Source organism: Sylvia atricapilla, chromosome 5, assembly GCF_009819655.1.
Source record: "Sylvia atricapilla isolate bSylAtr1 chromosome 5, bSylAtr1.pri, whole genome shotgun sequence".
Lineage (NCBI taxonomy): Eukaryota > Metazoa > Chordata > Aves > Passeriformes > Sylviidae > Sylvia > Sylvia atricapilla.
The window spans coordinates 35680740-35706593 of NC_089144.1; the positions used below are offsets into that span (position 1 = coordinate 35680740).

The following is a 25854-nucleotide window of genomic DNA, read 5'->3' on the forward strand; positions in this document are numbered from 1 at the left end:
GGAAAGAAGAAAGGAATTGCTTCTTCTTTGTCATGAGAGTGAAATACTGAAAGAGCCAAAAGACTGTCTTTGTAGTGGTTTGTTGAGAGATTCCATTTTCATTTACAATCTTTTAACGAGAGTAGGAAAGAGGAAAGACACAAAAAAAAGGTGACAGAGGTTGTGTTACTGAAACAGAGCAAAGTATTTACATCATTCACTTATTTTTGTGGAGTGTGGTATAATGCAGTTACTGGTTGAGGAAATACAATATTGACCATGCATGTCTGGGTTCTTCTTCTTATCATCATCGTTACTCATGTCTTGTCCTGTTCTGATTGATTTTCTAGAACTGCTTTTGAGCTGATTTTTCAGCATGTCTGGTCTTTCTATTTTCACATAGTACAGAAATAAAAAAGGTTGTCTTTTCTGTTTACCTATCAAACCATAAACTGTAGAGAGGACTTGACATGAGGTGTTTCAACTAATTTATGCAGTATATCATTTACAACATTTAACAGCACATAACATGAGGTTTTGTCAGAAAAATTGTACCAAAAAATGCATCTTGATTTACATTTCAGTGTTAACTTGTAATTTGTGGACTTGGGAGCTGTCTCTGTAAGCTGCAAGTTGCTAAGCAGGAAACAGGAAAAGCAGGAGACATTTCTGCCTATTTTGCTAATGGCAGAAATGACTCCTGACTCCTGTTCCAGCACAACTCAGGTTGCCCCTTCAAGATGCAGTATGTATAGAATATGTTTGTGTAGGTGAAATTCAGTGAGTGGCAGTTTAGAAAAGGCATCAGCAGAGTGTCTTTTTCATGCAGTTCATCACCAGATCCCTAGAATTTGGTCATTAGGGCCTAATTAGTTTCACTAAGTTTTTTCCAGTCATTACTCACTGCAAGTTATATTTAAACATTAAGTTCTTTAGAGGTGTAAAACTCTCACCTTTTCATCTTTCTTGATAATATTTGTTCTTGAATTTTAACAGCATGAGAGAGTACAAATCAAGAAATTCCTTAGTTCTGGCTGTCCTGGCTGCTGAGGAGGTAACCAGAATGGAAGAAATGGCAGCATTTTGGATAAGGACTGAGTAGCATTTGGTAACTTAGGGAAGACTCAGCGTTCATAGTCTCACTAGACAGAATAGCCTCTCATCTTCACAAATAACAGATTAGATTTCCCATAGGGGCTATTTAGTACTGCTAGGCTGTAAGTACAGTTTGTGAACTGGCTTACTGTCTTCCTCCATGGATGAGCAAATGGAGCTGAGAAGAAAATCTGAGATTTTGAACATTCCCACTGTACATCTAAAAAATCAAGACCACCTGTGTGTTTCTCATTTATAGTTGTGAAATGATTGATAGGGAACTAACCATCATTACAAGTCTGTGACCAGTTCCCCTGCTGAAGCTATTCTGACATATAAAAATAATTATGTATTGGCCAACTGAAACCAGGTATTACAGCCCAAGAGCTATGGCAGTCACAGAGGATATTGAAATTCAACATTCAAATCTCTTCTTAGTCTTTTTTCTGTATCCCAGTTGCATACTGTGTATGTGTGACAGATGCCAAGAATGAGCACAGTGAGTACCTTAAATCCAGTGGTGTCATAATGGATTTTCTTGCAAAAGTGTTACTTCTGGTACACCTGTAGTTAGTGAAAGAGGAGCAGCAGCATGAAGAGCCAAGAGTGAATATGACTTAAATCTTCTTGAGTAAATTTTGATGGGCTTACAGGAGACATATGAAATTACTCTGATTTGGGCTGTATGTCACTTAAGGGAGAGGAATCAATTCCCAGGGTAAAAGCTGGGATGATAAAGCTGAAATCAGGTATGATGGATCCCTATAGGCAGACATTGTCCTGCTGTACTATGACTGTATTGTTCATCAGTGGATGGCCTGGGCAATGTTTCTGTTCCTGACTTTGACCAGGCAAGCCCACCCATATGAAGATGTATTTGGAAATCACCCAAGTATGAAAACTGAAACTTTAATGAGCAGCAGAAGTGGAAGCAGATGAGATATTGTGGCTTTCTTGATCGTTACAAAGTCACACAGGTGTGTTTGAATCAGGAGGAAGGGATAACTTACTAATGGATTACTTTGTCTGGTGAAGTGTTGCTGGGCTCAGTGACTGCTGCTCTAAAACCATTCTGTAATTTGTGGGCCTGCTCTGAAAAATGTTTTAAAGGAATTAATAAAAAGTAATGGTCTCCATTTTTAAGGGTTTGTTTCAGCAATACTTTTTGATAAAGTAGCTGAAACACGGATGTGGAGTCCTTCCTACATTATGCATAATCAAAAAGGTGGGCAGAAAAGATAGTACATATGTCACAAAACAGAACTAAGGGCGAAAAAAATAACTGTAGGTTCCAGGGATCAATATTTAATATTTTAGAATACTGCAGTGGTCTCCTGAAGTGCATTTTTACAGTCATTCTATCAGATATTTGTGGCAGAAGAAGAAAAATATCAGCAGAGATACTTAACCAGCTTCAAACTAGTCCTGCAGATTGAAGAGTTCCATTACTGGAATTGAGAGCTAATGCTCAGTATTTTCTATAGGAATTGTGGCAGTCTGCTAAGGCCTTTCTTCTGGATATGGACAGTCTGTTTCCAGGTTTGGATCTGTAAGAATTGCTGTGCTGGTCGGGGCTATGGCTGGTGACTTGTGCCCATCCTAAATAGCTGCTTTAGGGAGATAAAAGAATAGGATGACCATATCCAATTATTTTCAAATGTTTCCCAGGCTTCTCACCAACTAGGAACTTGGCGAACTCTTGTTCCCACAAATGTAGCTTCTGTGTATCTAATTATCCTGAAAGGATTTCTGTCCGGAGACAGTAGTTTATGTTTGAAGACACATAAATCTTTAGTATCTGCAGTAACTTTGTCAATGACCTCTATGGCTGAACTCTTCACTGTCTGGTGAACTATTTCATTTTGTTGCTTTCAACCTGCTTTTTTTCCTACTAAGTTTTTTGTATATGAAGAGAGAATGATCAAATCATCCCTGGAGGCTTTCTATATGCCATCATGACTACAGAATGCATTTTCTTGCTTAGTTGTCTCTTTTCCTGGGTAGGAAACCAATCATTTGTTTAGTCACTCCTCATGCCATTGAGGATGTTATTCCTCCCCTGAATCCTTTCCACCTTTACAGCTAGAACTGGAAAAGAGAGAGGATATATTAGTCATCAGGCTGTGGAACACAGTAAATCAGCAGCTTGAACAGTAACCTGAGTTTTGATTAAGTGTAGTACTGTGGAGTCAAGTCAGTTTTGGGTGTACTTGCTGTAGAAGCAGAACCTTTTGTATGGTAGGAAGACTGGACCTGGTGTTGTAGAGCTGACACAAGTTGTTGCTTAAGGATGAAAGAAATAGGCTGGATGCAGAAGGAAAGTAGGATTCAGTGGATCCATCTTGCATCACCAGATAAGGATGTGAGTCCCTCCAGTTTGTCATCAGAAAGGGGTAGGTCAACACAGAATGTGTTAATCTTGAAAAGAAACATCTTGTGCCTTATACTGGGTCCCTCAGAACTAAGAAGGTGAAAGAGGGCTCACCTGTTTCTACAAGGGTGCCCAGCTGGTCAGGTCAGTAACCTGCTTTTTGAAAGGATCTTATATTGCCCTAAAAGACAAAATTTTGTGCTCACAGGTGGCTAGAAGCAGTGTTGTTCTGTAAAGTACTTATAAATATGTATCCTTGTGCCCAGCCCTGTAATGAGGAAGCTAGATGAAAGAGAGAGCTAATTTGACTTAATTGGGAGCAGGGAAGAAATTAGAAACTTTACTGTAGAAATAATACAGTTCATTTTAGACAGGATGTGATTTATGAAGATCAAGCCCAAAGCAGTTAGAAACACTAAAGAAAAAGGCTCTATTAAAATAACAAATTGCAGCCAGAGACTGAGTTTGCTTCTATTTCTTGTAGCATTTTGTTTCCAAAAGTGGTTAGATCATAATCTCAGAGGTTACTGAACTGCAAATGCAAATTTTCATGCACACAAGTAATACATTCTGACATAGAGGTTAACAAGAGAATGGTGCAAATTTCACACAGCACTGGCTTGCTAATTACATTTGTTTATTTTCAGAAGCAACTTCATTTTCATTAAGAAATTGCAGATTCTACAATAGTAATCTTTGCCAGTAGTTCAATAGCTCCCACTCTGAACACTTGCTCTGCTATAGTAGTAATGAAAGTGAGCCTGAAAAATAGCTTAGAAAAAAATTGTGGAATTTAGGAGTGCATGCAAGTGGCAGGCATCTTCCAATTCAGTGTTGGATCCAGTTGAGAAAGGTTGAGGAATGGGTGAAAGGACTCTGTGAATTTTGATAGGATTTTTGCGTATTTGTTTTCTCTTTTGACCTAGAGTTGATAATGTATTAGCAAAAAGACATAAAGTGTCTTTTATAGAACATATGTAACCAGGAAAAAATAAAGTATCCAGCATAAGCTTCCAGGAAGCAACAATAAGACAAACATTTTGGTTGACAACTACTAACAAATCACTCATAAGTTAATGGAATAAAGGTTTAAATATTGGGGTGGAGGAAAAAGCAATAAAGAAAAAGTTGGAAATAAATTGCTGCTGCTGTTCCTGACTGCCCCTGTGCTTTCACCAGTATGTGAAGGAAAGCAAGAGTCCTGGGCTCTGTGTGGGTATTGTTCACACTCTAACATATTATTTAAGTCATTTATACAAGATACGGCCATCCTCCAGCAGCAGCACACAGGTATGTGAGGTAGTGAAGGAGTTTAGTGTGTGGCAGCTCATTTCAGCCATGTCTAGGTCCTGCTTAGGACTGAGGGAATGTCTGTGCTGTGGGTGCACAGGTGGAGGAGTTGGAGCCATGGAGCCAGAGCAGCTGAGGAGTGCTGTGCAAAAACATCTTTGGTGACTGCAGGGAGGGGTTCTCTTCGGAGCAGCCCCCCGAATGCAGCTGTCTGGTTACCTGGCTGAGACCCACAGTGGTGTTGGGATGGCCCAGCTGCATTGTGCTGTGCAACCATGGCTGCTACCCTGATACCCAGCCCTCTTTTCAGGGGTCAGTCACTCCATCAGGAGGAGGAAGCCCAGAGGTTCTGCACTCAGCCAGAAACCAAAACTGTTACATGTCATCACAGAGTCAAAGTATCACAGAATGTGTAGGGTTGGGAGGCAGCACAGTGGATCATCTGGTCCAACCTCCCTGCTCAAAAAGGGTCATCCTGGATCACATTGTGCAAAAATTGTGTTCCAGATGGTTTTTGAAGGTCTCCAGTGAGGGAGACTCCATGACCTCTCTGGGCAATGTGTTTCAGCTCACAGTTATCCCCACAGTAAAGTTCTTCCTCAAGTTCAGGTGGAACTTGTGGTGCATCAGTTTCTGCCTGTTGTCTCTTATCCTATTTCTTGGCACTACTGAGAAGAGTCTGGCTCCCTCCTATTGACACTGTGCCTTCAGATACTGATAGACATTGATGAAGTACCCTCTCAGTCATCTCCTTTCAAGCTGAGCAGGTCCAGGTATCTCAGTCTCTCCTCATAATGCTTGAGTCCCTGAGTCATCTTCATAGCCTTTTGCTGAACTTGATCCAGTACCTCTGTGTCTCTCTTATACTGGGGATCCCAAAACCGGACATAGACTCCAGGTGTGGCCTCACTGATGTCCTCAAACTGTTCACTATTCTTTTTGTTGTCTGGGATAGTTCAGTAAATGATTTTGCTTCCAAAAGGACATTCATACGTGTAGCTATTATGCATAACCCAAATAGTATCGTATGGAACGAGTCTTAAGATACATACCTGTACAGAGCTGAACAGATGCCAGCTTAGTGTTCACAGCCACAGGACTGGACATACCTCATGTGTTCAATCTGATTATCTCACCCAGCATGTTTGAGCGCTTTGATATGCGCAGATTAGAGTATGGAAGTAAGACAAAATACTTCTGGCATCAATAACTATGCCAAGGGCTTAACTCCTTAATGCTGCAACTTTGGAAGTGGTTTTCTTAGGCCTGTCGTCATCTTTCTATCAAATGGCATCAAAGTGCTGGATGGAATATGGTCCCATAAATTTTTAATTGAGATTTTTTTGGGAGATCTACCATAATAATTCTGCAAGCATATCTTAATTATATATTTATAAGTCCAATGCTGATGCTACAGAGGGCCAGGGGGCAGTTTGCCATTGCTTTCAATAAGCTAGGTCCGTGGGCTAAATACTAACCTCATTTCCATGTGTACCATCTCCTAAAAGATGCAGAGTTGTATGCATGCAAATGAAAGTAAGATTGTTGCTGTAAAATTAATTTTTATCATTTATTTTCCAAAATGTCTTATTTAGAGATAATGGTTTCTGTGATTGAATTGATTCTGGAGGACACGTGATTTTTCAGTTGTCTCTTTCTTTGTCCGTACTTGTGTGGTACAGCATGCAACATTAGCTATTAGTGTTAGCTATTTCTTAGAGCTAGGAGTCCTTCTGAAGTTATTGCATAAAGGTTTTTGTTTTATTTTTTGATGATTTTGGAAAGCTAAAGCAAGTGCTCTAAACCTGAAAGCATTGTTGAAGCCGAAGACATGGTTACAGAGAAGGACCTTGTGACTGTTAATTTTGGTTGTTTTGGTTTGATTCCAGCTGTGGCTAAAATTGTTGCAGTTCAAGGTCAGCAGAACTTCAGCATGGTGATGCCCTTTCAGGCACACTTTGAACAACCCCTCCACTCTCTTATTCTCTTAGTTTGCTTTTGCATCAGACATAGCATTAGTTTAGACTGAAGAACCTGGTTTCAGTTGTCAGCTGTAAGTTTTATATATTCTGTACCTTATAGAGAACTTTCTGTAGACATTCACAGAGATGGCAGCTACTAATAGTGCTAGATAAAGCAGTTCGAGCTCAGAGATTTTCAAGACATGCTGGAAAGAGTGGGTACTCACAGATTATTATTATTTTTCCCTGTAAGGCATATTACTCTTTTTTTTTTTCCCTAGAGATTTTTGTTCCCTACCTTGAATCAGTAGGCTGTAATTGTGATAATTATATAGTTTGACTACATAAAAGTAGCTAAAATTATAGTTTAACAAGACATTTTACATGTCTCAAATGTAAACACCTTTAAAAGATTAATTTTTCATCTTTGAATAAGCATATTAGCTTATATACAGATCTATACTATATATCTGCAATGAATTTAAGACTATACAAGCAAAGAATTTTTGCATATCCATGGGACTCTGATCAGTAGTGACAATTTTGGAGTGATCTTCACATTTGGTAAGTCACTTCAGACCACAGGCACTGTAAATTCCTTTGACTTTGTTACACTGAAGAGCCACGATCTCTCTGCTCACAGGTATTTGCTCAGTATATTTTTCCACCTTGCTGAATAGTGTTCATGTGATTTGCTTTGTATTTGCACACTGCTGGCAAGTAAGTCAGTGGTGACTCAGTTGACTACTCTGTGGTTATGATAGATTTATTTTACATACCCTCACTGCTGAAAACCAGGGTGCTAAAAGAACGTGCTCAACTATACTTGAAAAAGATTTTGTTTGGGGCTGTGAAAAACATCTTCAATTTGGATATATTTTTAGTAGCAAAATTAATAGATATTTAAAATTCCCTGAGCTACTTTTCTTCTTTGATCTGTCTGTCAGCTTGACATGAATAGAACTTACACTTTTGTGCTTATGCCTACTATCTTTTTTGCTTCTTTTTTGCAAAGCAGGTTGAGTTAATGCATTAAGAGTCACAAAAGCTTTTGGGAGTCCCTTGGCATTTATGTGATTAAAAGAACATTGGGTTTAAATACAGTGTTGCTGTTAGAAACTGTGATGTTTTGAAACAAGTCTTAGCTATTAAATCCATTTTTAGTAAATAGATACAAGAACTTAATTATCTTTTAAAAATGTTTAAAGAATCGGTGTGGATGTTGGTAATTTCGGAATGAAGTCCTAACTCTGTTTTGCTCTTCAGAAATAAATTTGAAAGGAATATGAGTGTAAAGAAATAGTGCATTTTTTCCTTGAAGTTAGAATTTTAAAACTTCACTAGCCAGTTTCCTTGTGTCTTCTCTCAATGTGTTTTTGCCTCCACAGTTAGATATAGCCTCCCCTCATTAGTAGACACATTAGGAGTTTTGCAGCTGATCATGGGCACAAGAAGCTCATACCCCTCCTTGGCTAAAATGACATGGGAGGCTCAGTGGTTCTGTGCATCACTCCCTGCAGTCACTGTCATAGGCAGTGACTGGCCTGGCAGTTAGTGGGGACACAGCCTGCTTCAGGGAATGGCATCAGGAGAAGCACCACACAAGCCTGGTGCCTTGCCCAGGGGAATGCCTGTGAGGATGGACACTGGGGGTCCACTCTGGGCTGGCTGAGGGAAGTTTCTAAAGTGGCCTTACAGCTCACAGTAATTAATTCTGACAGTGGACGAGCACAGGGCAGTGGTTCAGTAAACTCCCTGCTTATAAAAGTGAGGGTTGCCTGTAGTGTGATTAGTTGCTTCACCTTTGTGACTGGATAATCTGTGGATTTACTTAGCCAGTCTGTCAAAGCTTCTCCCAGGATAGGTAGAAGAGAATCCTGTGCCAGTTTTCCCCTTTTGCAGTTTCCTTGGAGCATTGCAGCATTTTCAAAAGGATGAACTTTGCCTCCCCAGCTGAAGAGTATTTCAAGGAGTGCTCAGGTTTATGCTTTCTCTTCTGACTTGCCTTCTTAGCATGCTTGCTGTGGAGTGGAAGATGGCCTTTTTAGAAAACGACAAAAAAATGTTGGACTGGTGCTGAGGTCTACAGGTAACTGTGGTAAATGTGTCCTGAGGACTGAGCTAGGCTTCTGTAGAGATTCTGGCTCTGGATGCTGGGGGGAAAAAAAGTGAACGAGGTAGTTCTTGTCTATTTTCTGGATATTCTTCTAAACAAGGCAGTTCACAATTTGGGGGAACACTTCTAGGGTCAAAGATCCATAAAATTAGTATGTTCTCAGGCAAAGGACAGAAAAATGATCTCTTTATATGTGTATTTGTTTTAAACTTTCTCTCACTCATGTAGTGCCTCCTGTCATTGTTCAAGTCCCTGACTCTTTGCTGGAGGAACCATACTCTCCAAGCTGCATCAGAAGCCACAAGGCTGAGGAGAGCACTGTGGAGTGCTAGCCCTTGCCCCTGTAGCCTAGCAAATCAGGACAAATTTGATAGATTGTGTTAATGCCAAGTCTTCATGTGTAAGAGCAGCAGGACAAAGTGGTGTAAAATAGAGTCCCTGCTTGTGTCCTGTGAATTTTGAAGGATCTTAACAAGCCAAGTGTGTCATGTGAGGCAGCATAGACTGAAGAGTGTGGTTGGACAGCAGTGGTACGTTTGCTCCGCCTTTTTTTTTTTTTTTCCCCCCCCTAATTTGACTTTCAGAGGACCCTGTCCCTTACAGTCCCAGCTAACATGTAAAAAAACCCTCACTGTCCCTGTTATGTTACCTATGTGAAATCTCTGGATGACTGAAATTTGAACCAACAACTTGAAAAAGAATTGAGAGAATACTCGCTGCAGCTAAAATAGGGAGCACTGAATTTGAATTTGAGTTATATGTTGTAAAATAAAGTGGAAACGGAATGGCTCATTATTGTACATAATTTTTTTCTTAATAACTCCACATGAAATTAATAAACCTTAAACTCCCAGGTTTTAGAAGTTGTTCTAGATAAGAGTCAAATGACAGGGAAGGGGAAATAGGAAGGGCAAAGCATTAGGGCTTCAATGACTTATGTTTAACAATTACCTAAGCAGCAATTTCTAGTTTCAGTGATCTCATCTTCTTAGCTGCATATTAAGCTTCAGCACTGTTAGTTAATTATGTTGAAAAAGCTAGTAGTTCTTTTTCTGGCAGTGTTGAGCAAGTGTGCTTTTTGGGACATTGATTTTTTGCACCATCTCTGTGATCACTAGCTTTGGTGGAGTGGAATTTCTGCCTTGACAGGAAATACCAGACTTTCTGCATAAGTATTAAGGTTCCTGATCCTTCACCTCCAAGCACTCCAGAGTTTTCAACAGAGATAAAATGAGCGGGCTGAGCAGACATCATCTTTGCATAGAGCAAACCTAAGTTCAGATTACTTTGAAGTAATTCAAACAGGGAGTGGGATATTATGTGACTTCAGCTATGTGGGAACTAACATCTTTTGCAACGGCAGAAAAATCCCAGAACTGCTTCATCCTGCTCTCTCTTTGCTTGCTCTTTAGAGTAGCAAGAGGGCTTCCTTCATGTGAGAAAGAACAACAGAAATATTCTCTCAAGAGACACAAAATTGTTAGTAGGAGTGTTTTCCAGATCTTATTCTGGAAGTCATATTGCACCTGCAAGGTTGGCAGCTGCAATACACATTGTCTTGTCTTGCCTGGGCTCCCCAAAGTTGGAGGTACAGTGTTTCCTCCTTTCTTGTGCTCCTTGAGGTACATTTTCTGCTCCCTAACAAATGGCATGATAATAACTTTTTTTTGGTTACCATTATAAGTTTTTCTGCAGAAACTCCTGAAAAAACAAGCATAATTTCAAAATACTCACCAGGGGTTAAGCCCCCCTGAGCTCACTGTAGTCCGTGCTTTCTCTGAGTATGTCAAGCCTTGCATTAGAGAAATTTGCATGTAGTGGTACTGTGTGCTGTGACTGTCAGCAGAAATGTGAAGGCTGGTGTGTGTCTATCCCGGAGTGCTCTAATGAGCAGCACCACATCTACTCAAAATTGTTGTTTATAAAGAGAGAGTTCCGAGCATTCACCCTTAGTGAACGGTCTGAATGCAAAGAAGTGAGATGAGGGGGAAAAGGAGGATTTTGTTAAATATATTCACTTCGAAATCCCTGAAGAAAACCTCATTTGACTGAGTCTAAATGCTTTTCAAAGCACCAGACTAAACAAAATTCTTCAAGAAGGTAAATCTGAAGAATTAAACTTTGGGGTTTTTATTTAGAAATGCTGTTGGTTGTGAATAGGGTCACTGCCTTTGTTGGAGGTAGGTGAATCATCTGTAATGAGACTTGGCTATCGAATTTTACTCCTTCTCTGCTTTTGATCTATTCAGAAGCTCATCATGAGATTTATTTGTTGTTCAAATATCTCCCTGCATTTCTACTCAATAATGTTCCCTCATGAATAGCTGTCAAATAGCTGGTATTGCTTGAGGTCCTGATTCTAACACTGGGCTGTGTTGGCTAGTTGCCTGGGTTACCTGTGTTGCATCTATCTGTTTCTTGTAGTGGAGCATTCGTGATACTACTCAACAGACTGTGAATTTTGAATAATTCAGTCAAATGTGAAACACCAGCTGGGTTTTGGGTTTTTTTGTGACTATTGATGCTTTTGAGATTGAAAAATAAGCAAGTATTCAAAAATTTATTTGCACCATCTCTGAATGAAGAAAGAGAGCACAAATGAGAGTCACATATATTTCTGAGTTGAGAGTTGCTTGCAATTTGAGCACCTTTTACAGAGGGAATGAAAACACCTTTTATTTCATAATTCTTAGGATTAATTTCTAACAATGGGATTTTTAAAAGTCTTTCAGTGCTATATAATTATTTATTTATGAGATAATTACAACAAATGAAAGATTTAATCTCTAGGTGAGTATTTTTTGAGCTAAAATACCAAAGCACTCCTAAAGAAAAAGGAACTAATCTTTGCATATTATGAACATTTCACATGCATTTGAATTGAGTGGTCCATTCAAATATCCTTTGAAATCTGAAATCCAGCAGAAACAAGGTAAATATATTTCCTTCAGCATATTTATTTGGCACTGGTCTTTCAAGTACTTACATATATTAATAATTATATTGTCTTCATGACAACTAATTTTATATGCATATAAAATGATTGTTTGTGCTACTACACATCAGTTTGGGGCATGTAGGCCCATGATATTGGCAGTTCAGGTAGGGGTGAGTCTTCTGCCCATGTACCAGGATTGCAGTCTTGCAATTGCAGAGTCTCTCATTCTTCCCCCCTTGTGGCAAGGAGCACAAGTGAATCAGCTCTTGACGTGCTTGGTGTTCCTCCTGACATCATTTTCATAAGGTGCTTTCAGAGAACAGATAAAATCTCATGCTATACATCGTGCTGAAAATTGTGAACATAAGTATTGGACTCCAGCTATACCATAAGAAAATTAAGCAATGTGGAATGGCTTGAAAGGCCTTTTTATGAACAAGTCAGATTTTCTACTACTGACTCTGTGACACTAGGACTCAATACCATGTACAAGTTCTTTGCACAGGTCCCAGGAGGGAGATTCTCAAATGCAAAATGATGTGGTGTGAGACGGGGTTTTCAAAGACTTAGAAACCAGACAGGTGAGGAGAATTGAGCCCATCAGACCTTTTTTCCTGCCTTTGAAAATATCTAAGCACCCTCAAATAACGATTTTTTTCTGTTAGCTGTCATAGCTGTCCCTGATTCTTTCTTCTTCTTATGGTAGTCCAGTTTATAATGCAGGGCAGTATCTGAATGCAAACAAGAAACACTCTATTTACCCTGGAGACCAGGTTTGGAGTTTGCCAGGGTTTGATGTTTTCTATGCCTTTGCTATCAATAGCAGGACAACTGATCTGACTCCTAAAATCAGACATATGCTTGGCCAGACAAGCTACCCCAGTATCTTGTCACTGACACAGCAATTGCAGACATCTGCAGGACAGTGTATGTCGAACACCATACGGTGGTATTTTCCTGATGTACTGCTTTACTTGCCAATGACTTTTGATTCAAGGGTTCTGAAAGAAGAAATCTGCTATATTGGTATTTTATATCCCTTAATTGGATTTTCTTCCATGCATCTGTTGAATAATTTTTGAACCCATTAGATAATGTTTCATGAGCATACTGTAAAGTATCTTTCATATTTTTTGAATAAATAAGAGTAATAGAATAAAATGACATTGAAGACAGTCTTGTGCTCCTGGCACAGTCTTTATTGGTGTCACTTGGCATAAAAATTATTTCTAATCCATCATTTGGCATTTTGATTCTTCATCTCATTTTGCTGATTTGACTAACAGCAGTGTTTTACTGTAAGGCTCATTGAGAACTTCAGAATTTATAGAACATGGAAAGCTACCTTTCCTACTTCAACAGCCTGTCTATAGGTTGTAGCAAATACACACTTCACCTCAAAGATGAGGAAATGAAAGAAAAGGCACATAACCAGATATTGCTGTAGTTTGTAGAGGAACCAAATATCTGGGGCCACAGTCCAGGGAGTATGCCAGAGACATGTCCAAGATTTCAAATCAGGACATGCAGGAGAGCCTGGATGCCCCTGTTGTGCCTGCATTCACCAGCCTACACGTATCAGCAGTGTTATAGTAAACTTTGTCTTCAGGTGAGGCTTCAAAAAATGAATTCATCTCAACAGCCATTGCTTTGTTCAGTCATTCCCACTCCCGTGCACTTATTGTGTGTGTAATATAGAGTATCACAGCTGTAGTTTACATACAAAGAGACACATTTACTGGGGTATCTGTGTGTCTGGTCTATAAAAAGTGTCGCTATACAGTTAATATTTAAACTCCTTGTCAGTATGCTCGATGTTTGTAGGCTTGGGAACACAATTTACCTGAGCCTGCAAACTCCAGTGGACTGAGCCACCTTTGTGTGCCTGAGTAGACGGGTGGGGGGAGCCGTGTGCTGCTGACTAGCGATCTGAAGATGGCAGCATTGGGTGAGCTTTGCACTTTCTTGGCTAAGCAGGGCACTCCTAAATACAAAATTGTAGTTGTTGCATGTGGCAGATGTATAAATCAGCTTTTAATTTGAAGGGCTTTTTTTAATGCTGTAGTTTGATCCCACAAGTTAGTAGTAGGGAGACGTGCAATTGCAAATATTATTGCAATTTATGTGTTTTATTTTAGTTATACTGAGAGTACAAGTCTTACAAATATTAAAGATTGGCTCTCACCAGCAAGCGTTAGCTCGTAAATATGACTCCCTTTTATAACAGTAACAATTAGAATAATTTTTGAACTAATGTAAAAGAAGTTCCCTTTTTATGTGCTGTCTATCCATCAAGGAGGAAGTGGGATCAAGTCCGACCTGTCTCGTGGGCAAGATACTGTTCACCCTGGACAGCAGGGATTGCGATTGCTCTCTCCAGTGCCTGTGGTAGCTCTCTGCCTTCTGCGCTTTCCAGCCCCTTGGAGTGCACGTCCTCAGAGCAGTGGAGCGCTCTTTTCTCCTTTCCTCTGCTGGCCCTATAGATTGCTAAGCGGGCATTTGACTTTGTCCTGGGAGCAACATGACATTGGTTTGGTCTTCTTCAGCCTAAGAAAGGTCGACAGTAAAGGTGTCCCACATATGGGGACAAAGTGCTGCTCTTACAGATCTAAAACATACAAATGCCAGACTCCTTTTTAGCTGCTGTTGGTTTTAAGAATGAAAATTAGCATGGTCACTGTGTTTTATCAGGAGTCAAATCCTGCTGTACATCTGTCACAATGTTAATGTTCACAGCATAAGAACTACTTCCTGATAGATTCCTTTAAGGAACCTTGAGGAGGAGGAGAAAAAATTAAAAGATGTTAGGATTTAAGTGTAAAGCTGAGTAGTTAGTTTCTGACAGTGTCGGCATGTATACAGCCGGGACTGTGGTGTACTGATAGCTCTTCTGGCAAAATATTTAGGCAGGGAAGTGAAGTTTGTACTTTTTGTGATAGGTCTTTCAGCTTCACTCATTACTTCTCTGATGCCTTTGTCATTTTGTGCACCTGGCTGTTTGTCCCTGAGACAACACTTTTAGAAACCAGTTGTCTTGCCTGTACTGAAAAATTTATGCCAGCTTGATTTACCTGAGACAATAGCAAAGTCAGAGGTGGAAATTTTAGTTTTTTGGGTTTGTTTCTTTGTTTTGTTTCATTTGATGATTTTGTGCTTTCACCTCCCTTTATGGATATCTGTGCATTTGACTACTATGATTGAATCTGACTTGAGACATTTGAAATCTCTGCCACTGTTCCTTCTCTCAGCTGACCAAGCAGGTTTGTATCAGAGACGAGGCTCATGTTTTTTTCTTTTTTTTAATTAAACACTTCTGCATTGTGCTATGCTGTATGAATCACTAGGTCTACAAAAACTTTTATGAGGCTAAGCAGTTAATATTATCTGAATTTCTAAAGATTTGAAGTTAAAAGAGCTGTTAATTTCTGGTCTTCTAATTTAATATGATACCCAGTCTGGAAGAGTTGGGAGTTAAGGAGGAAGTGAATGGAAAAAACCTCAAAACATTGTATTAGGATGCATTCTGAAGTTACTTAAAAAAATTGAAATTTAGAACACAGTATTGGGTAATTTCTTATCCTATATTCATATCCCTTACTGAGACATATAAATCACCTAGGTTTGATGGAGTTATGCCCCTTGGCACAAAACCTGAAAATGTCAGAGAATGTAATAAATACAAACATATATAGGGACGTGTGTATGTGTGTGTGTGCAATATTTTTATATAACTTAGAACTCAACTTCCTAAAACCTTTGTATATAGAAATAGTTACTACCTTAATCTCAACTGTTTGATCTAAAATCAAAAAGCATATGATGTGTCATTACAAAACCAAAGTAAAACAGTACTATAGGAGCAGAAGTGACTGTGATCTTTTGCATTTAGTGGACAGTGGGCTGTCAGTGCTTATGATCTTGCTAACATTTTACTTTGTTAGGGAGGTACAGCACAATTACATACAATACTGTTATGTTGATTTAAGACATCTCTTCACAGCTTGTCATCAGTTTTACAGATCAGGTGTGTTACCTGATGGAAGGTAGACCTAAAAAACAATTGTTATTGTTCAAGTGAATTAATTGGTCAAGTGAATATATTTTGACTGAATATATTTTTTTCTGCAATTTAAGAAGCCAAATGCCATACTCATTCTTTATTTATGACAGAGTAAAATCTAATGAAGACTATGGCCTCAACTCAAGAAGGCTCTTAAGCACATACATCCAAGTAAATTCATTTTAACTCAAGACACTCTTAAGCCTGTTGCAGACTTTAAAGTGATATCAGCTTGAGCTTAAAACTGAGTACTCTGAACTATAGCTTAGAGATCTTCAGATGTTCCTAAACAGTCAGACCAACTATCATGCAGGATTTTATTTTAAGGCATCTCATTTATTTCTGAAGGTCTCAAAAATCTCTGTAGCTTACTATCAGCACCTTTGATACCTAAAAAGGATCTTTCTTGTCTGTTCCTAACTTGCCATTCCTGTGAACTGCTTGGGTACCCAGACAAAGAACAAAATCCTAAATTTTTGTGCAAAGCTTCCTTACTGCTGAACGTGACATTTAAATTACTTAGCAGCAATAATATACTTTATCTGAGATTATTTCAAAGTAGGTAATTCCAAATAAGTGGGACAGGCAAGTGAATATGGTACTGATTGTTATTGCTGAAGTGCCTGTTTGCAACTATACTATTTGTATCTGAATCTCTGTGTATTTTACAGTGCTATTTCTTTACAATTGAATTTGGCCTTTGCAAGCAAGAAGGACAACTGCGTGCTTATGGGGCAGGACTTCTGTCTTCTATTGGAGAGTTAAAGGTATGTACCCTTAAAGCATAGTAAACTTTTAATCTTAACAAAATAATAGTTGGATATGAATATATTGACTGTCAAATAACAGTTAAAATTCTCAAGATAAAAAGCTTGTATTTAAAATATGGTATTGACCTAAAAGCTTTGTTTGAAATATCAGCTGGCACTTGAAGCATGAAATGGACTTGTAAGGCCCAAAGTACCAAAGCAACTATAAACGAAAAAACTGATTTCTGTTTGAATTTTCATTTCTTGTCAGAGGAGGCTCAAGGGTTCTAACAGGTAAGATTGCCTTGGGCTCTAAAAGCTTTGTTTGGATGAGGAGCACGTATTTTTAATACCCACAAAAAATGTTAGAAATCAGACATGATTCTGTTCTAAGTAATCCAGTGTACTTGAGTGGATTCATTTTTGATATGAAAAGAACAACATTCATTAAGGCTGACTCAGTAGATTAATCATATTGAAAATTAAGGAATGCCTATAAACTCACATTGAACTTGTCTGTGTGGCAGTACATAGAGCCCTATTCTTTTAAGGGTGAAAGTATTAACCTTGTATGGTGTGAGTAGTTGAAGTGGATAATTTATTGCCTCTTTTAATGCATAGAAATCATGGGGAACAGGCAAAAGGTATTTTGTCACAGATATTTTGGGACATAATACATCTCTCTGTTAGCAAGATGGGAGGGAGGGGTAAAGAGAGGGAGGAGTACTATGTTCAGAGACCCAAATGAACACTTGGTGGCTTTGCAGGTAAACCTTTGGACTTAGAAGGCATATACAGGGGAGTATTGAAAACTGTTTTGCTATATATCTGTTTGTTTGTGTTTAAGCCCCTTCCCACCCACCTGGGCTGGCTTTCAGTGAGCTACCTGGCAATTTAATGGAAGTATCTTGGTCCCTTTTGCTGTTTTACCTGTAACTGTGACTGTTTGTGGTGAAACTCATTAGTAAAACTGCTGTTCTTCCAGTAGTAGAAAAATGTTGAAGAAAATTACTTTCTTCAGTCTTTTTGCTTAGATTGCATTAGAGTTCCTCTCAGTTCTGTGCATACTTCAGCCACAGAAGCATTCTGTATCTGTCTGGCAATATTTCATATTTACAGTGCAAATATGGTTGAATGGAAAGAGATGGAGATGTCCCACTTGTTTTCCTTTGGCTCAGCAACATTCAGTGCTAAGCCCCAAACTCTGCAGGATTCTGTAAAGAATTAGGCCTTTTGTTTAAACTAACAGTTAAGGTCGCTAGGTGATGACCCTGAAAATACCTACCGTATCATTTACAACATCTAAGCTCATAAAAAAGAGGAAATGGATAGTCAAGAACATAATAAATCTTCTACCATCAATGTCATAAACAAATGCATTATTCTTGTCAAGTCTGCATATTTGGTACCACACATTTGTGACCCCAGATCTATGTTCTTTGCTCAGCAGTAGACTCTGAGTATAAATGCAAAGAATAATCCTTTTGAAAAGCAACACTTAAAGCTAAATAATCTGCACAAAAATGGACTATATTGATCTAGTACAGTGTTATGGCCATATATATATAATAATAATTTTGCCATAAGTCAATAATATTATATACTTTTCTATTACACTACATATATATTTTGTAGATATGATGCCAGAAGGGACTACTGGATCATCTGATTTGACCTCTTGTGTATCATAAGATACTAAATTTCACCAGATCTTGCTTATACTGAACTTAAGTTACAAATTTCAGTTAGTGAGAAACTAAACACTTGTGTGCTGTGGGAACAGAACAGCACCATACCACAAGTAGACATAGTCTCCATGAAGGGACTGATAAAGTGAAAAATATTCAAAAAGTCTGTGGAAATGTGCTCCAGGGTAGAAAAGAAGGTAAAAGTTAAAGAGAAGAATGCAAAAAACTACTTAGTTTTCTGATAAAATGACCATGGGAGAAGCCATTTCTAGACCACAATCCTGGCATGAATGTGCTTCTTGTCAGCAAGGTATTATCAGGGAAGGAGAACGTCTGTGCACCCATGACTTTGGTGCACAGCCCTGCATCAAGCCACCATCACCTTCTGCTGTTTCTTGGGAAAGCAGTGTCCCCCCTAGCACCTACTGGGAGGGCAAATTTCTTCCCTGACCTGAAGGAAGGTCATACTAATAGACTGTTGTTGAGATCCTGATTGTGACTGAGATCCTTACTGATGGCAGCAATTGTTCTGAAAATCATGAGAGCAATGCTGGCTATTTCAGTGGTGAGTGGGGATGAACAGGAGACTCAGATTGCATGGCCGTGACATGTTCCCCTCAGGTGTGCAACAGGTGTGGGAGTCAAGACATCCTTTCAGAAACAATTTCTGCCATACTTTAGATGGGGATGGCTGTGGCCCGTGGAAGTGCAAATACTTACGTATCCCTGCCACTAGGAAGGCAGATCTCCAAATGTTGTGTTTGGCTACATTAACTTTAGAGTCACAGAATAGTTTAAGTTGGAAAAGTTCTCTAAGTCCAGTTGTTAACCAAGCACTACCAAATATGCCACTAGGTCATGTCTTCAAGTGCCATATCCACACATTATTTCAATACCTCCAGGGATGGTAACTCAGCCACTTTCCAGTGCAGCCTACTCCAATGTTGGGCAACCATTTAAGTGAAGAAACTTTTCCTAATCACCAATCTAAACATCCCCTGGCACAACTTGGAGCTATTTTCACTTCTCCTGTCAGTTGTCACTTGGGAGAAGAGACCGACTCCCACCTGATTACAATCTCCTTATAGGTAACTGTAGAGAGATTTCCCTTGAGTTCCCTTTTCTCCTGGCTAAACAAACTCACTTCCCTCAAGCTGCTTCTCATTGAGCTCCACTGCCCTTCTCTGGACACCCTCCAGAACCTCAAAATCTTTCTTCTAGTGAGAGACCCAAAACTGGACAAGGACTTGAGGTGTGGCCTCACCAGTGCTGAAGGACAATCACTGCCCTGCTCCTGCTGGCCACACTGTTGCTGATACACTTGCCATCTTGGCCATTTGGGCATACTACTGGATCCTGATCAGCTGCTGTTGACCAGCACCCGCAGGTCCTTTTCTGATGTGCCTCTTTCCAGCCACTCTTCCCCCAGCCTGCAGCATGCTTGGGGTTTATGGCACCCAAGTGCACAACCTGGCACTTGGCCTTGTTGAACCTCAACAACTATTCTGTCCAGATCCCTCTGCAGAGCTTTCCTGTTCTCCCTCAGAACAATGCTCCTGCCCAAATTGGTGTTCTCTGTAAATTTACTCAGGGTGCCCTTGAGACTGCACAGGCATTTTTTATTAATATGTTTCAGTGAGCAAGAAGAAAAGCCTTTCTCCAACTTCTGTCCCTATCAGCTCTCTTTTCAATGCAGCACAGGAAATAAAATGGTGGCCAATTTCATGTATAATTTGTATATTTTTTTAGAAATACATGAGTCTATTTGCAGGGTAGAAATGGCAAGCAGTATTTGGGCTGTTTGGAGGAGCGAATGGCTTGTTCAGTCATCCCTGTTTCTGTATTACACTGCTCCACTTCACAAATCTGGTCAACAGCTCTAGTAACAAATAACTGTAAAAGCCAAAGAAATGTGTGCACCAGTCTATCAATATAGGATTCCCTTGAAATCTTTTCCCCCACTTAGTATTTAGACCTAAAATTTCAGATAATGAAAAATGCATCTCCTTATGTGCATGCTATGAAAGCATCAAGAAAAAAAAAATTAAAAGCACAACAAAATAAGGAGAAGGAGAAGATTAAAAATGAAGCCTAGGGGGAAACGAATAATACAGTAAGTAGTTATAAAATGTTCTGCCTAATATAGTCAAGTTAACTCTAGCTAACACTATTACACAGTATGTATTTGGGGCTTAGAGATAAGGCGGAAATAATGTACATTTCAATTATTAAAACTGTTTCTAAAAAGCAGTTCAAATGTCTTTGGAAACTTTAATCCATTTAATTTGTGTGATGGTCTCTTGAACTCTTTCATTAAAGGAGTCTCCTATCAGCTTCAGCTGGCTGTAGATCAAGTCACACATCCCTGTTGTATGCTATTTATATATCTATATTGAACAGAGAGGTAGACTTAAAATCTCTCTCTATAAATTTTTAAAGTCAAATACAGTATCCAATTGTATTATTTTGTTTTAATGATAATTTAAGAATTGCCAGCATTAGACTTAATAACCAAAAAGGATTCAAATGCAATTTTGGCTCTTTTTTTTGAAGAGGATGAAGAAAACAACTCCTGGATCCCAGATGCTCTTTTTAAGAATCTTTAAATAGAGAGATTGTCCCTATTTTTCTGAACAATGTATAAAATTACACTGTTGAACAAAATCTTCTGGTAATATCAGGACATTGTCAGATTCGCAACTTATTTTGTAGATAAGCAGGAAAACATTTAAGAGCAGTTTTTTCAAGACTGTGTTCTCCCCCTGGGAAAACTAGGCGATAAAATCAGTACTGGCACACACAAAACTTCTCACCTATGCTCCTATTCTGCCCTCCTGTACTTCTCACACAGTGCAGTATTTATAACTCATCTCAAGTTTTCCCCTTGCTAGCTGAAGATTTTACTTTTTGGGTTTTGTATCATTTATTTTCTTTCTCAAAACTTAAAAGCTCTGAGTTGTAATATTGCAGTCCATTTTTATACTCAAAGGAGGAATTACAAGACCAAACTCTTTTGTCATGTGTCAGTGATAGTGGTCACTTAGGAAGTGATTCACAGTTATACAGTTTAAATGCTTGGTGCCATCTGACATGCCCTAATATTTCTGACCAGCGGCCACTGCAAAAACATGTAAAAGTCTTCTTTAGATCCTGTGCTGTATCTTCCATTCTCTGTACAATGCATCGGACAGCTTAGACCTTAGAGACCTCAATCACTGGTTAGGTACCTAATACCTAATCAGTGGTTAGGTACCTCAATTGCTCTTCTAACCTTTCATCTGGCAGGGAGTGGAGGCATTTCTTTATTGTTACGGTTATTTTCAGTATGAATGATTGTCTAATTCTTAAGCTGTCTGATACTGCTACTTTTCCTGATAATTAGTGATAATTCATGTCAAAGTTTCACTCCAAATTCTACTTCTTGAACTGAAGAAGACTCACTAATAATTTTATTAGCATTACCAATACGTCAGTAAGAATCAGTAAGTCAGTATGAATGGGCCATTAGACACAGTTATCACAGATCCACAAGATGGTAAGATGCTCTATTTTACCAAAAGCTTTTTGCATATAAGTATTAGCCCTAACATCTTGTTGGAGGTGGATAACATAGAGGTTTCTCATGGAGAAATACATATTGGATACTTACTCATTTGAGTTCACTAAAGAACTGAATGTCCAGCCAAACCATAAGTGAATAACATGTATTCAAAAAATACAGGCCTGAAGCTGAACGCTTTTGCACTTTGCACTCACCAGACCTTTTTTTTTTTTTTTTTTGGTTGAGATTATGTACCTCATAATGTTTATGATGCCAAAGACCAGCATTTTACAGCACTGTAAAGTTTCTGAAAAATGCTCTGATCATCTTTGAGTCAATGTCTTGACCATTCTAGTTCACACTAGATCGTTTATAGTCTCTCTGAAGGCTTGTCTGCAGGTTCAGTTCAGTTGCTGAACTCTGGCATCAGCCTATCAACTCAATAGCAGATGTTACAGATGCCAGGGTGTGGAATTTGAAAACACCATCCAGACTTGAAAAGATGAAAACATTGCTTTGGTAGCCATGAAAATTTTTACTTGATCTAAGAGCCAGAAGAACTTATCCTGCAGAGGAGACAGGTATCTAAAATGGGAATTCACCAGAATTTACACCTTTTGTTTCCAAACTGCAATCCTAAGAATAACTGATCTGTTGTCACCTAATTTTGAAGGGATGTCTGAATACTTTATTCTTGGTTTCCAGGGTGCACATGTGCTGCTGTCTTCATGTTCCACTCCCTGCAGAGGTGCTTTGTGAAGCAGCAGATCTGTTCATGTGTAACTAAACTGGGATCCAGAAAGAATGAGACATTTCATATGGATAATCTGAGGAGAATAACTAGAAAGGCTTTCTCAGAGGACATCCCCTGTGATAGATAAAGTCTTCCCTTCTCTTTAAACTCTCTCCTTTTATAAAATTAGGGCTGAGTGAATAGAGCAGTTATTCACAACGTAGGAGCCACAGGCTAGATCCCTTCTTGATGCTAATAATTTCCATCCCAGGACTAGGCCTGGCCCATCAGAGGCTATTGTAAGAAGTTAACCGCATTTCCTTTTACTGTTGAACCTTTCACAGTACAGGAAAGAATCCATGAACTAGAACTAGTCAGTTCCTATGAAATCATGACCTGTATTACAATCTTGATTCCCTGCAAGGAATCAACCTCACTCAGTCCACTCAGAGTTTGAAACTTTGTGCTTTAGACATTTGAGGCATCAAGTCTCACCTAGAAGTACAAAGGCACCTTAAGAGGAGATTTTTATCTATAGTTACCCTCCCAGGGAATCTTTATAATTCCAAGTGAAAAAAGGCAAATTAATTTTGATAGAAGGAGGTAAATGCCTTAATTTATAAGCATTCAACCACACCGTGGTTCTGCAAAGAGAAAGTGACAACAGGAATATAGGCAGGAGCCTAATAAGGTGAGCCTGTTTCTGCAGTCCATTTAGAAAAGGATGATGATTGAGGGACCATTTTTTATATTTGCTTTCAAACCTGTTTAACTGATGGCTGGCTAGAAACAGCAAACCTTGTGAGAGGGAAAAGATACATGTACTAAAGAAAGTTAGTTAGAATTCCCTGACATTTTAAGATTCCATACATTAATTTTTCATGCTTTTATTTTTGGAGAGAGAGAAGGTGGGAGGAAGAGGCTCTTGTTCTAGTTTTCTGTCCTTTTATTTGGAGACTTCAGCTTGAGAGTTAGTATGATATTTTCAGAGCCTTTCGCAGGGATTTAGGATTGAGCATAGGCAAGAGCAAGGATAAAAGTTGTGGTGAGTACCTTAAGGTTAATACTTTACTCCACTATAAAGAATGTCCATGCAGATAGAAAGTAAAGAAATCAGAGGCACCTTCAGACCTCAGGAATCTACTTCCTCCTTGTCATTTCTTTATGCTTTTCATTCACATCTTCACTCTATATAGATATCAGGGGACTAAAGAAGATTGAAAGGTGACCTAAATATGCTCTGCTTCCTTACATTGTATTTCTGTAACACTGAGAATGAAAATATGTGTGCTCTAGAAGATAAGGTAGATCCAAAAGCCAACACTGTATTCGAGTTGAAAGGGGAGCTAGAAAACATTGTCCTGGAAAATGTCTCAGCACCTGATTTTCAGTTCTGAACCTCTCTTTTCTAGTGACTTGTGTCACTAGAAAGGCTAATCAGAAATCTCTGCTCTGTGTAGCAGCATTTGCCATATCTGCCCAATGTCTCTTCTGGACTTACTTATATCTGTTTTGTTTTTGTTTCTTTGCAGTACTATATGAAGCATTATTGCTTAGGTTGTGTGGGACAAGAGTAATGCATTTCATTGTCTTGCAATATATTGCCATTATTTAATGGGTTTTCAGATATGTAGTTTCACTTTCCCTGTCAGGAAAATAGTATATGGTTTTGACCTGAAAATGTAAAATACAGATTACATGAATGGTTTAGTCAGACCCAATTTACCCACCAAGATGAAGATGAATTCTGCTAGTTAAATGAGATTTTGGGGACATACTTATTTGTAATTATATAGATATTTTTTCAGGAATGGTTATTTGATGATTTTCTTTTTTCCATCTGAACATTTATGTCCATATGTGTTCATGGCTGATGCATTTCTAATATCCTCTTTATTATTTTATTATTATGGGGAAAAAACATCTCTCATAGTAAGCACTTTTAAAATAACAAATTCTGTTCACTGTTCAAATTGAAAAAACACTGTATGTAAAACAAGACGGGCTACCAGTTAGTGGGAAACATACAGGAGAGCAATCTAAAAGCTGTATGTATGAACAGCTGATATAGAATACAGAGCAATTTCAAAATCCAGTTTAACAGATCCTGTGGTATATTTTGCAGCATGCTCTCTCTGACAAGGCCAATGTGAAGACATTTGATCCAAAGACAACCTGTTTGCAAGAATGCCTTATCACTACTTTCCAGGAAGTTTACTTTGTTTCAGAGAGTTTTGAAGAGGCCAAAGAAAAGATGAGGTAAATTACTTTCCCTGACTCAAAAATCTAATTTTCTCTTCTTTAGTGGTTGGGACAAAAAAAAAAAAAAAAGGAAGTTAATTTTCTTTTTTTCTTTTCAGGGACTTTGCCAAATCAATCAATCGTCCCTTCTCTGTGTATTTCAATCCATATACACAAAGCATTGAGATTCTGAAGGATACCAGGAGTATAGAAAATGTTGTCCAGGACCTCCGCAGTGATCTAAACACTGTATGTGATGCTTTAAGTAAAATGAACAGATATTTAGGGATTTGACATGTTTGGCATTGTGATTTGCTGTCAGTTGCTCTTTCTGTCGCCAGTTACATCACATAAGATGGTTAATTTATCAGAGCCATCAGTTTTCCCTTTACAGCTTGGCCTGTGGCTTGCATCATTGTGTAGCTCTCTCTAACTGTAATGTGCAGACAAACCAAGGCAATGCTAATTTGTAAACGAAACATGGAATGTGGCAGAATATAATCATCATTTCTTCAGCACAATGTCATGTACAAGTATACCATTAAAAACTTTCTTGGCAACAGTTCGGTTTCCATAAAATGATTCACTTCAATGTTTAAGAAATGGTGTTGCTGATTTTATTATCCCTTCCCTTCCATAAGAATCCAGAAAAAATTGTTTGCAACATTTTAATTTGCTTTGTAAGAAAATATTATTTCTTTCTCTAGTGGTAAAGACACTTTTTTGTCCACATATCTGTTACAGAACTTGGAGCCTCTGAACAATACAATTTATATACCAGTAGGTATCAGAGATCAGGAAGATATGTATTGGTACTCAAAGGTCTATGAAGATTATACATTATGAGAACCCACAGCTGACAAATGTCCAATGTGGCTGAGCAATTGCAATACAGTAAAAAAAAGGCAAGAAACCTTTGACAGTTCATGTAGAAAAGTGGTTGCAGCTCCCATGTGTTACCTCTGACAGTCCTGAGAGTGGTTCCTCTGAGAGTGCTGTCTGGAAATAAGAGAGGAAGCACTTGTTTTAATTTCATTGTTACATGTGAATCCAAAGTCCTTCTACATCCTTCTATGTCTTCTGCATTCCCTT

At 38.7% G+C, this 25854-nt stretch overlaps 1 protein-coding gene across 1 annotated transcript in view; it reads left to right on the plus strand.

Moving 5' to 3' along the window:
* TPH2 (tryptophan hydroxylase 2) overlaps window positions 1–25379 on the plus strand; it is a 49990-nt gene extending 24611 nt beyond the window's left edge. The window contains exons 9-11 of the mRNA XM_066319184.1: window positions 16482–16577; window positions 24647–24780; window positions 24882–25379. Of these exons, the coding sequence (XP_066175281.1) occupies window positions 16482–16577; window positions 24647–24780; window positions 24882–25056 (405 nt within the window). The 3' untranslated portion in view covers window positions 25057–25379. The remainder of the gene's footprint in view (window positions 1–16481; window positions 16578–24646; window positions 24781–24881) is intronic.
* The last annotated feature ends 475 nt before the right edge of the window (window positions 25380–25854 follow it).